The sequence below is a fragment of the Pelodiscus sinensis genome, chromosome 23 (assembly GCF_049634645.1).
Source record: "Pelodiscus sinensis isolate JC-2024 chromosome 23, ASM4963464v1, whole genome shotgun sequence".
Classification (NCBI taxonomy): domain Eukaryota; kingdom Metazoa; phylum Chordata; order Testudines; family Trionychidae; genus Pelodiscus; species Pelodiscus sinensis.
In genome coordinates, this window is record NC_134733.1 from 21,578,012 (window position 1) to 21,591,650 (window position 13,639).

A 13,639-nucleotide genomic window follows, 5' to 3' on the forward strand; every position below is an offset into this window, starting at 1 on the left:
AATTGCGCGTTCCGCCTGGGGCACCAGCTGCTGCAGCCCACCTCAGGCCGCTCCTGGGTGCATGTCTCCGGCCTGGGGCAGGTCCTGGTTCGTCTGCCTCCTATGCTCCCCAGCCAGAGTGAGGAATGCAGCAAACTGGGCACTTTCCTGTCACTCCCTGATGAAAGGTCACAGCCAGCAATGTTCCCATATGAATCCGGGGGGAGTTTTAGCTCCCCCCCCCCCGCCCTTCCTAAATGGTGCATGGGGAGTGAGAATCTCGAGACTAGGGCAGTCCCAAAGTAGGGCCACCCCCAACCAGGCGCTTTCTCCTGCTTGGTGATTCTGTCTCTTTTCGGTATGGTTTTATGCATCCCCGTATGCATGGGGGGAAGAGCTTGATTGAGCCCCCCCGCCACACACAACCAAACCCTGACCTTGTTTTAAGTTATGATAAGAGCAAGCGGTATACTGAATTAGGTGCTCCTAGCTCTTCCCATTTAGGGGGAATTACTTTTATGCGTCCCTGTACGAAGGCCCCGCGCAGCCAAACCCCGACCTTGCTTTCAGATATGACGAGAAGAAGCTGCCTACAGAATTCGGTGCTCCAAGCTCTTACCCTTTCGGAGGAGTCCTCGAACAAAGAAAGCGACAGACTGACTCGCTCGCCTGCTCACCGACAGACCGACTCGGCCGTACAGTAGACAACAAAACCTACACAGACGGGATGATGATGATGATGATGATGATGATTGATGATGAATGCAAGCTCTAGAGGAAGAAATATTCAGACGACCCAGGGGCCCAGACTATTACACCGCAGGCGGTAACACGTACTGTCACTGCACAGAACACACAAGTGCAGCTCTCCTGCCTGGTTTGTGGAAAGAGCAACTTCAGAGTGGGAGATGGGGGCAAGGTAAAGCAGGGAGGCCATCAAGCTACCTCAAGAATCGAGACAGTTGCATTTAGTGCCTAGGGGGCCCAGGAGTTGGCGGATGTGGGGGGTTAAGGAGTCAAGGCTGGGGGGGTATAGGGTGAGTGCGGGGGAGGGAGCAAGGGCACAATTGCAAAGAGGGGGGGTTGCAATTGCAAATACCAATACCAGGTTGCTGCTGCTCTCCTCCTTCTTCCCCCAGCTCCCAGGGAGCGAGGGGAAAGTGCACAGGCTGCTGCATCCTCCTCTGCCCCCCTGGCAGGTGGGAGTAAGGGGAAGGCACAAACTGAGCACTTTCCCCTTGCTCCCTGGCAGTCAGCGGGAAGGGAAGAAGACCTGGTCCATCCGGCTGCAGCCCTCCCTCCATCCCAACCCTCCCGAAAGGGTACCGGCAGGGGGGCTAGGGTCTGGGGCAGTCCCAGATGAGGGAGGAGCATACCCCTCCAGCCAGCCCCTTTCACCTGCCTGGCTACCTGCTGCTTAGCCAGGCCACCTGCAGGTGCAGCTGTAGCCAAGCACCCCAGCCTGCTGAGCGTTTTCTGGCCGGAGCACCGCAGCGGCTTCCTTTCACCGGTCTCAAGGCAAAAGCAGAGGTGAGGTATCCTGGTTCGTATCGACAGAGGCCACAGTAGCAAACACCAGGACTGCCCTCTATACGACAGGACGAATGGCCCCCTAATATAAAGACAGACGTTTTGGGGGAAACCCCTGCCCTCTCACGACAACGGCAAACTCCAGATGGCTTCAGCAGGTCCAAGCCTGACCCACAAAAACGGGTTTTCATCCCAGCCTCAAACTAGACACCCCTTCCCCACCTCTGTGGGTGCAGCTGATATCAGGTGGGATGTCCCTGCTGCTGACTGTGCCCAGAAACTGAGCCCTTACAGCCTGCTAACATAGCAGAAACTAAGACTAATCCTCTCGGGAGTTGAGCGTTACCATCAGGCCTCTGTAGAATGATTTATGAATTCTTCCAAATGGCTACGGAGCTGCCCATTATATTCCATAGCACCCTCAATCACATGGCTAAACTTCTGTTCCAAACGTAACTTAAGCACAAAAATAAAACGCGTCCCTCAGAGATGACTGCAGGAGAGGTGACCGTACTGACACCAAACAGAAAGCTACATGGCTTTGGACAAACTCTGCCACTCTCGGAGGAGCATTCAAATGACATTCTGTGTCCAGCCAGTATGAAACGGCTATTAGGCAACACCACGAGACAAGGAATTCCCAGCAGGGGATGAGGAAAAGGACATCATCTCACTGTGTTTTAATGGCTTGGACCTCGGATGAAGGGCATTTTCTTATATCACCATCAAAACAAAAACAAAGGTATAGAAATCAGGCAGAAGGAGGATGGCAGGGACTTTGAAGTAAGCAAGCAGAGAGGAAGATGAAATTGGATTTTCTATTCATAAATACACAGGTTGAAACTCTCTACTCCGGCAGCCTCAGGACCTGGCCGGTGCCAAACCAGTGAATTTGCCAGACCACAGGAGGTCAATGTGATCTAGCAGCATCACCAACACTTCCTGCTGACTGGGCTTTTACAAGACATTTGGGGTAAATTAGAGTTAAATAACAGCACAGAACACTTAGCGCCAGGACAGGTGGCTATAAACAAACTTTATGGGACCACAGGGAACTTGGCCGCACCCAGGATAAGTGGACGTCCAGCTAACTGAAATCATGCTGGACCACGGATGCCAGACCAGACAGTTCCAGACACGAGAGGTTCAACCTGTACCAGCATTGACATGCCATGGCTGAGTCAATGCTAGCATCTTCCTTCTAATTTCCCACTGCTGCACTAGCACCGGTACAATGTCTCCAGTTCAAAGGAAGAAAAATTGGACATCTGGAAATTAGAAAGGCCAACTTAGCTGGATATGTCCTTATAGGAGCAGCTTTTACACATGAATTCACTAGCAGCCCATATTCTGGATGCCCTTTCATTTGGACTCACTTCTCTCGTTCCCCTGACCATTGTAATGGAGAGTTTTGGTTTTCAAAGGCCAGTCCCAGTTTATCCCCATTTAGGTGGCACCCAGTGGCATGTCTGTCACGGCAGAAAAGGAATCTGTGAGCCCTTGTAAGAGGAGTGTTTTATGTGGAAGTGAGCAAAAGGAATGGAGATTTCAGCCTGAGCGCAGAGACGACTTTTCTTTGGCATCGCAGGCTCCGCACTGAGGCCTGTTAACTTACTCTCAAACCTCAAAGGTGCTGGCTGATTTAAGATTGTTTTAGTCAAGTCTGGATTGGATGTTGGAAAACTCAAGGCAATTCTGCCTTTCCAGGATGTTTGTTTTAGGTTTCAGCCACCATGTGTAAATTAGCAGAAACTGGAAAGAAACGAAGAAATATTTCAACAGAGGCTTCTCTCTGGCTAATCACCCTCCAACCTCCCAGAATGAGGTATCAAATTCTGCCAGATTTCCACTCAAAACCATAAATTTCTCTCCAGAATTAGAAACGCCACCAAAGTTCACTTGAAGTCTCTCCAAATTCACATATTTTACATTGCTCCATTGAGCGCTCTCTCTTTCTCTCGCCTCTCCCAGCCCCTAGCTGAAGAGATTCAAGGATATTTAACAAGCTAAAATAATTAGCAAGTCTGTCTGCCTCATTGAAACGAAAGAAAATGTTCTTACAGCAATTGTCCCCACTGGTGGTGTCAGTCCTGCAATATGTTAAACTATACGACTGATGCTCGCTTTAGTACTTGGGTGCATCCGTGCAGAACGCAGCAACATACTATTATTTAATCAGAGCAGGCTTCTTTCAACGACAGATACAACCAACCACCTGTTTTCCAAGCCTCCGCGTCCGTCCTTTCCTAGAATGACCTGAACAAATCAGCCCACGTAAAACCAGCTCAGCACAAAAAGTTTCTAAAACATTGTCAAGAAGGCCAAGCTTTGTGAAACCACAAAGCAACCCTGTTTCAGTCACAGACAGTGCACAGCTGGGAACAGGCCCTGACAGAACCGTCCCATTCCCGAAGAGAGAGCATCCCATGATTTCACGTTGCACAAGGAAGTTCTCTGCGGAATGAGATAATAACATGTTGCCTGACAGAGAAAACGAGAGAGAGAGACCAGATGGCCTCTCCCGGCCAACGGCCTTTCATTCCCTTGGCAATCTGGCTGATATGTAAGATACCACTGCTGCCTCCCGGTAGCCAGAAGGGGCTTTCCAATGGAAGGCACCCTCGATGAAGGAAGAAAAGACGTACTGTAATTAAGAGCATACGTGAAGCCAAGCGGTTAAGCTGCAATCCCTCATGGAGCAGGGGAATGTTTTGTATTTGCTCTCCTCGTTACAATTCTTGTCATAAAGGAAACAAAAGTCCCAGGCTTGTTCCCATCTAGTCTGCCACGCTGTGTTTAAGCTAAACCTGATTGCCTCTGACTCCTTCGCAGGAAGGGAGGGGGTTGGTTCTCCGGAGGACTCACATCTTATTTTGCACCCCAAAAATACGAAAAGAAGAAGAATGCTGCCGGGGAGGGAGGGGCGTGATCTCAGGGGCACAGAACTGCCGTCCCTGCTGGGGCCAAAAGTGACAACTCTATTGTTCCATGTGCAATCACACACCACCCCGAAATATGTCCCCTCTCTCCTATACGTTCCACAGTAGTACTGCTGGTGTGCACATCTCCCTCACACCCGCCATCCGGCCTGCCCAAACTCTATTATTCCTACTTTCCCCCCTCCTATGTACACCATGTACACTATTATTACCTTGCAAACCATCCTGAGACTAGGGATGTAAGTGACAAGTCCCTCGACTAGTTGCTTCCCCTCCCACGTGCTGCCTCTACTAAAGGCAGCAAGGGGAGGGGAGGGGAGCAGGAGCCAGTGCTGGAGGGAGCCAGCTTAAAAGCTGGTTCCCCCCAGCACTGTCTCCATGGGCAGGGGCAGAGGAGGCAGGGGGTAGAGAGGACTGGGTGTGAGCCAGGAATCAGCTGATTCCCGGCTCGACATCCTGTAGGCTCTTAATCCATTTAAAAATCAGAAGCGCAGTGGGGGGGGGACCCAGTACAAACTGGGACAGCTGATACCCAGCTCGCGCCGGGTCCCTCCTGCTGCGCACCAGCCTTTTAAATGTATGAAGGGCATGCTGGCTCTTAATACAGTTAAGGCAGATCTGCTGCGGGGTTAGCTCCCCTGCTTATCGACTAATCGACTAGTCAATGGAAAATCCCTCTACTAGTCAATTAGTTGATTAAACTAAATTTCACACCCCTACTTGAGACACAATCTCGGTGGAAGGCCCTATTTTAAATACAGCTGGGTGGTACAGAAGAAGGAGGATAAGGATTCTGAACAGCAGAAGGGTCTCATTACTACAGACACTTAGGGTACAGCTAGACTGCAGCACTTTTCCGGGATACCTCTGGTATGCCACATCCAAAGAATGTGTCCACTTTTTTGGAACATTTTTCAAAAAGGCGGACATGCTCTTTCACCATCCCTGTTAACCCTGTTTTACGAGGAAGAAGGGATGTGTCGAAAGAGTGGGTTTTTCCGAAATTCGGCACCGTGTAGACGTGCCAAATTTCGGAAAAGCCTCTTTCGACAGAAAAGCGGGGAAAAAGATACACAAATTGCGGTTCGCAATTTGCATATCTTTTTCCGACTTACCTTTGTATCCTAGACGTAGCCTTACAAGCACCCACCCGAACAGCTGACTCCTACTCTACAAATCACAGGGCAGTCTGGTGGGTTCTGTAAAACCGCTAGGCATGACTCTGCTATAAAGCTGTCAAGGCCTGGTGGGGTTGTGCTATAGCCGACTCCAGCAGAGAAAAGCTTAAGAGCAGGCCAGAAGGAGCCTGTATAAACTGCTTCCAATCAGAGAGAGGCTTATAGGGAGCCAATCAAAGGGCAGCTTGCTGGAGCAGTCCTGTTTATAAGGAGCGGCTCAGGAGAGCAGAGGACAGTTGGGTCCTGATCAGGGAGGACTGGCTCCCTGGGAGAGGCACCTGGGATGGAGCAGAGCTGGGCAGGTTCAGGGAAGCTAGAGAGAAGCCCCAGCCTGATACCGCCCAGGCTGTGGCCTTGATACAAGGTGCAAGAGTCACGGGGAGGTGACTCCAGGGAACACAAGCAGTCAAGGGAAGAGAAGGGGGGCAGGAGGCGGCTGCTGCCACAGAGTCCCTGGGTCGGGACCCAGAGAAGTGGATGAGCCTGGGCCCCCCCTTTCTCCTTGCACTGCACCAGTCACACTGTACAGACTGTGGCTTGCCCCTGAGGGAAGGGGCAAGACTTTGGGGCTGAAGTTGACCACTCAGGCAGGTGGAAGGACTGAGGACTGCTGATACCCCCTGGGAAGAGGGCAAGAAAGGAGCAGTGGGCACTGCCAGAGGACAACGCAGGCCAGGGAGCGGTGTGGATCTGGCTACCGACACCAGAGTAGAGACAGGTGGGACACCACCCAGAAGGGGGCGCAATCCAACCAACTGAACTAATTCCCAATGTGACCAGCAGGTGGCGCCGGAGCAGGGAGTAGACCCTGTTACACCGGGCTCTGTGCTATCTCAGGTAATTTTGTATCACATGCAGCTGGAGGAGCCCAGGGAATTCATCAAGGCCCCCACGGTGGGCCCACCTCAGCATCCCATTCCTACCTTCACACGCCTTCCCGTCTCCCTTCAGCCGCCGCCCTTCGGGGCACTTGCAGTAGAAGCTGCCGATAGTATTGCAGCACTGGGACTCGCACCCCCCGTTCCCAGCTTCGCATTCGTTGACATCTGAAAGAGACAAGACATGGGGGGGGAAACGTGAGATTTCAGTGGGGCGCCAAACTGCAGGGATGATTAACGCAAGATAAAGGGAGTCTCTTTTCCATCCGCTTCTCTTTTTTTATTTTTAATTCAATCAATCTAATGCCAATAGGGAAAAATAAAGGGAAACTACAAAATAATTCCCGAGTGCATACAAAGGGACACATTTTAAAGATTAAAAATGTCGCTACCAAACAGGCCCTCACCCCACTGAATGTGCAGTACATGTGTTTGCATGCGCAGAGATATTTATTTACACTCACAAATATCCTGTTTCCCACTCATAGGTGCATGAAAAAAAACAGATTGGTGGCATCAGGCGCACCATTGTATTTTTCAGAAGTTATCTATGAGGCAAAGTTGGAGAGTTTTATCCAAAGAACCTCATACACTATTTAAAAAAAAAAAAAAAAAAGACCAGACATTTGCATGGGTAAGAAGAGCTGCAGGATAAAAATCACAAAGATTCATCATCCTTGTATTTCAGGATCTAAGTTGGTCAGCAGTTGGAAGACAAGAAACTTCTTGTTGCGTCATCAAATTGCACTGCAGTTAGCGGCAGGTTTAAGGATTTCACTGCAACACTCAGAGAGAGCCACAAACACACAGATCATCAGTCTTGTCCTAGGAAAGCAGTTTATTGCCATAGTAAGAGGCGAGAAAGTGCTATCGTGGGGTAATTTAGACGTGCAGCTCTGACATACCCCAAACTGCCGTGCGTTAAAACCCGGGTGCACTGGGAAGTAACAGAAAACATCAAAACTGCAAGAGCCGCATCATTCCTTCCTGCCCAAATCCCCTTATCAAAGAGATCCCCGTTGCCAGAGCTGCTCAAAACGACAGATTTGCAGAAGGGCAGAAGGACAGGGAGCTTGGTTCATGCAGCACTAAGGAAGAAGAAGATACAGCAAAGTAATTGCTTAGTAGGAGCGGGCTACTTCTTAGCCAAACGTGCTAAACACCCACTGCCCTCTCCTGGAGAACATGGAATAGTTTGTATTTTCTGAATTTTTATTTCAGCTCCTGCCTTTCCTCCCATGCTTCTTACTATTATGCATGTGAACCAGGTAAACATCACCGGTTAACTGGAACCCAGGACAGCCCCCTTTTCCATGGCCTAGGAACTGGTCGCTCCGTTCACGGGGGGCCCAGGAGCAGGAGCCGCCCTTCCACCCTGTGCTTGGGGCTGCTGGCTCAGGGACGGCAGTAGCAGGCGACAGCCCCAAGTGGGAGAGGGACCGGAAGCGGCAGCTCCAAGAGAGGGTGGAGAAGGGAGCCGGGAGCAGGATCCCAGTAATCGGTTCACGAGGATTTTACATCCTGGGTTACGATCCATCTAAGGTCGCAGGTTTCTACTGGTGACATCATCAAGTAGATTGTTCCAGCGGCACAGATCAATCCCGGAGTAACAATGACCCTTTCTGCATCCCGGTGCCCAACAGGGCAACAAGGACTCTTGGAAGGGCTCTCGTTTTTCATGCCCCACCCTCTGTTGATCTGATGCAGAGTTGGTGCTAGGCAGGAACAGGCTAATCCAGAGCAGAAACAGGGCCCCTCATTCACTTTTATCATGTGCCAGGGGAAATATTCCTGCATAGGGCCCCAGGACACTAGCACCACTCTGAGCTGATGCCAACTTCTCTGTTTCCCCAGTGCACTCATGACCAGCGGCTCTCCAGCCCTGCAACAGGCTCGCCCCTCTCCTAAAGTTCTAGTTCAAACAGATCGGTTCAGGGACATCCTGAGACACACGTGCAGGGCGGAGGGCAGGGCGTCAAACCAGGCAACGACCCCGGCCCTTTGTGAGCTACGAATCTATGAACAGTCCCACAGAGCAACAGATACAGGGTAGTATGTCCGCTGAGTCTTCCACATGGGAGCGATCACAGCAGGTCGTCACCTGGCTGACCCCATGGGAGTCTCCCAATAGTCTAATGAGCCCATTTGAAAGCTCCTGCCCAACCCATCGCAGATTGTGATGAACAAGGGGATGAGACGGAAACAGGAGAAAACCATCTTCAAATGGTATAGAGCAGGATCCTTCAAAACCACACACAACAGAGAGAGAAGAGCGGAAATCTTTCTTGACCCTGACAGCTCAAGCGATAACATGGATCCATCTCTCACCAACCACCAAGGCCACGACTTAACTAGGAAACTATTTCGAAATTACTAAGTTCAACGTAATGACTCCTGATTTAACAGATTCAAACTCGCGCGTCCTCACTACACGGAAGCATCAAAATGAGTCCAGGCAAGCTCCGTTAATGTGGACACACTACATCAACTGACAGCCCCAGGAAGCACTGGGGAGTAACATGTTTGAATTATTCGAGGGAGTAGTTATTTCAAAAGAGAGGTGCCGGAGCGTCCACACTGCTGTTATTTTGAAATAGCTGTTTCGGAAGGAGCATTATTCCTGATGAAAAGCAGGAGTGCAGATTTCAAATTAAGCAACCCATTATTTTGAAATAACAGCCTGGGTAGTGTGGATGCTCCGCTTATAAATTTGACCTAAGGGGGATTATTTCCAAATAAAAAAGTAGTGTAGACCAGGGCTAAGAGTCCAGAAGTTAGAGAAAGACTGATCATCCCCAACGAAAAGTTAACTCTGCATGTTTTGCTCGCTTTATCAAAGAAAACAAGCAAAAAGCCCCTCTCAGCTTCTCCATCGAAAACCCCATTTCTGTTTTTATACTCGGCACCAATTTTCAGACTTTTAATTCCTGATCCGTTCTGGATGCCAGCAAGTTTCACGAGCCATGGGTTTACTAAGCCTCAGCAGAATGGATCTCTTTCCCACTGCATTTGGCTTCGTTGTTTCTTGCTGGGCATCGGTAGGGAATCACCTTCACTGTGAAAAGCTGGCAGCAGCTGCTCATTTCAGCAAATACTCCCAGAGACGAGAGACACATCGAAAGAGAGAGAAAGAGAATCTTTCTGCGACCAAATTTCATTACTTACCCAACAGAAAGGGTTCAATTTCCAGGTCAGCTTTAAAAAGCAAAACTTTCACTCTCTGTTGAAGAACAGCAGAGCCATTTTGATACATTTGCACCCAGAATTCCATAAAAATAAACCAGAAAGACATTGATATGTGGCCTAACCTGCAACCATAGTTGCTGACGCCATGGGAAAAAATAACGGGTGCTGAACACCTGCAGGTGGCCCTGCAGATCAACTCCTCCTCCCCTCCTTGGCACCTCCCACCTGCCATAATTAGTGGTTCAGCGGCTATGGGGATGGGGTAGAGAAAGGGGAGAGCATGCTGCGGGAGGGGTTTGAACAGGGTGGGAAGAGGCACCATGGGGGGAGGGGGGAAGTAGGAAGGCGGGGAAGAAGAGGTGGGGCAGGGCCTAAGCTGAAGGAGGGGTTGGTGCCTGCGACTAGTGTCCCTGAAAAGAATACATTAAAATCCATATTACTCTTGTGTGATGAACACCAGAGAAGTACCACCACAATGGGAACAAGTGCTACAGCGTACATATGTTCCACCCCTCTTTGTACCTGGGCAACTTACAGTCACACTTTGGCATGAAGAGCAGCTGTGTGAACACAGGACATGCCCCAAATGTACCTTCTGACAGCAGTGCTAAGATGCATCTCACACACCAGCCACCTATGTATGTTAGCAATGTGTGTGTGTCTGTCTGTCTGTCCACCTATGAGTCCATTTCTTCAAGAACTCCTAACCAGTAAGAGCTAGGGCCACCAAATTTCTGAAGCTTCCTCTTATTATAACTTGAAGCAAGAACAGGGTTTGGTTGTGCCAGGACAATGGGCTGCCTGGAATTCGATTGTTTCTCATAAAATGGAAAGGGAGGGGGTCTAGCAGGAGGGACAGTTATACTGCAGCATGACCACAGGGGGCAGCAAAGGGCCAGAGATGGGGACCAGGACATCCATAACCCCATTGGGCCAGCAGAGGGGAGGGTGGAGAAAGGGACAGCTAGCTACTATATATTTCAGACTTTGTCTGTTTGTGTGTCTGTCTGTACCCCAACCAGGGGATGTGCACCCCTCTCCCAGTTGTGCCTGCAACAGCGACCATGGACAGTCACTTCTCATCTGACCCCAAGCTGCTGTGGTGACAGAGGACAGGCTAAATCTTCTACTGACTTTATATTAGGGATGTAAAATACCATTTAATTGGTTAACCAGTTAAACATATTGTTTAACTGTTTAAATGATTAAGGGGGGGGACTGCCCCCCTCACCTGCCACTGCTCTGGAGGAGCCCTGCCTGAGAGGGTCTGCTGTGGGGCTGGAGTAGCCCCCTTCCCATGGCAAGCAGGGAGCTACTCCAGCCCCCACCGGTTAATCGTTAACTGATTAAACATTCACATCCCTAACGTGCATAGAGGCAGGAAGATATTCTCTATCCCTTTCTTAATTCCTACCATTCTGTTTGCTTTTTGGACTGCCGCTGCACACTGAGTGGCTGTTTTCAGAGAACTACCCACAGTGACTCCAAGGTCTCTCTCAGGAGTGGGTAACAGTTAATTTAGTTCCCATCATTTTATACTTCTAGTTGGGATTAGGCTTCCCAATGTGCATTACTTTGCATTTATCAGCATTAAAATTCATCTGCCATTCTGTTGCCCAGTCAACTGGTTTTGTGAGATCTCTTTGAAGTTCTTCAGTCTGCCAGAAAATGCTGATTCACTGAAACTGAAACTTGTTTCAAGTTTCTGCATTTTCACAAACCACTAGGGCTATTAGCTATGCTGGGGCAGAATTCACTCTCTCCCCTCTGTTGTGTTTTTTATTTGTTTAGAGATGAAAAATAAAAAGATGGTTCTGGTTCTGTCTCAATGCAGAAAGGAACTTTTTTTTTAATTCTGAAAAGCCAAACCCATTGAACTCAATAGAAAGATAACCCTCTGACTTCAACAGGCATTAGTTGAGATCCTTAATAAGTATTTCACTGTTTTTTCAGTACATAAAATGATTGTGTGATTACCAATTGAGAGAAGAGAAAAGCACCATTCTTTTTTGGTTCCTTTGTTATCTAAAGACAAGATGACACTGTTCTTTAACAGTAGTTAGGCCAATGGCACAGAAGGAATTATTTAGAATGGCCCTGATGAGGACAGAAAATAAGGTCAGTTTTCAGAATCAGAAATCGATTTAGGAACAACAGCCCCAAATCCGCTGAAGTTTACACATCCCTTTCCCCTAAACTTGATGTACTGTCCTCTCCATAATCCATCTGGAAGTCATTAACTGGCTATACGTCCCATCCTCTTAGGCCACATCTTCCCTTACCGGAGGATCAGTACTCTGGCGATCAATCTTCCAAGGTTCTATTTAGTGGGTCTAGTAAAGACTCACTAAATCAAATACTGAGAGTGCTCCCATCAACACTGGTACTCCTCTCTGTCACAAGACATAAGGGAAGCCGGAGTGTTTCTCCCATTGACCTCCCACTGTGGAGAAGGTGCCAAGCTCAGCTTACGGTACATGGACTCCAGCAACATTATTTATGTAGATGGAGTTGTGTACTTTACACCGACCTTCCCCCCACAGCATAGACCTGGCCTTAGAAACTCCTCTGGGGTTGCTTTCTGCACTGCAACATTTTCGTGCCTCACTGAAACATGCAAAGTGACTTCAATTAATTCAAAACCAACAGACTATATTCATGAGCAGCCAATGTTCCTAAAGGCAGCACATCAGACTGCTACACAACCTCGTACTAGCTGCCATTTCACACTTCCATCTCTCTGCAGCCAACAATCACAGGATCAGCAAAACTCAGCTGCCTGGCAGGGGTGAAAATTCAAACGAAAAATCAAACAAACCATAGTGGAAACGCTGCAGATAATGTAACACTGTTGCTTAGATAGGGGGTTACCAAGCAGCAAGATGTTCCCTTGTACAAGAGTCACTGTATATATCCTGTCCATCCGGTACATGGAACGCACCCAGGAGTCATACTCAGAACCAATTCAGAGGTACCAAATTCTGCAGCAACCTCTAAAATGGCACATGTACATAGGACGCAGAGAAGATTTTTAGGAGACTCCACGTCAATGAAAAAGAGATAGAACAGTCTACCATGGCAATACTGGGCATCTCATATTTTCAGCGACAGAATCCAAAACAAACCCAAATTTGGAGATGTTCATTCCAATCAGACATCTGAAATGTGTGGGGAGCTTTTAAAGAGATTTATTGGTTCATTATCAAATTCTTGGCATTTGGCACCTAACAAGACATTCAAAACATGTTCAAAAGCTTCAGAGTGGTAGCCGAGTTAGTCCGTAGCTAGAAAAACTTAAAGAAACCATGAATAGTCTAGCTGCATCTTAAAGACTAACAAAACATGTAGATGGTATTGTGAGCTTTCATGGGCATAACCCACTATCATGTGTTTGGGTTCAAGTAGCTACAGAGGGGCAGGGGACAGGCACCTCCATTTCTACACACACTGCAGTTAACTTTGACCGATCTGAATTCAAACTCATAAACTGTATCAAATACCAAAGTAAGACACAGTTCTTACTGGTAAGGCCAAGAACATTACAGCTGGCAAGCCATACACTGGAAGAAAGCTGCACCTTGGAAGAAAGTTACTCTGGTCTTGCTTTGTAATGTTACATGTAAAAGTAATGCACAGACAGCGTGGGTGTCTATTGTCAACCTAAATCATGCAGACAATGCAAGTTAATGAAATCTGGACTGAACTACTGATGATCAGTGGTCCCTCTAATCTTTTCCGTCCATGTGCAGAATGAATTTTTCTGTGCACCGAGGCATACACGAATGTGCACCACCAGGAGGAACAAAACACCTAGCAGTGGGCGCTCTGCTCATCAACAGGGTGGCATCTGACTCTCCCTTGAGTGGTTGCACAAGCACCCAGCTTACAGCTTTTGAAACTCACCTGGGTGGCCACCCAACCACTCAACTTATAGGGAGCCCTGGCTCTG

The 13,639-nt window shown here is 48.7% G+C and overlaps 1 protein-coding gene across 2 annotated transcripts in view; it reads right to left on the reverse strand.

Moving 5' to 3' along the window:
- Positions 1-13,639, reverse strand: part of MEGF6 (multiple EGF like domains 6) — a 278,469-nt gene that overhangs the window by 117,797 nt on the left and 147,033 nt on the right. For both annotated transcript variants that reach the window (XM_075906530.1, XM_075906529.1), the window contains exon 5: positions 6,550-6,672. In XM_075906530.1, the coding sequence (XP_075762645.1) occupies positions 6,550-6,672 (123 nt within the window). The remainder of the gene's footprint in view (positions 1-6,549; positions 6,673-13,639) is intronic.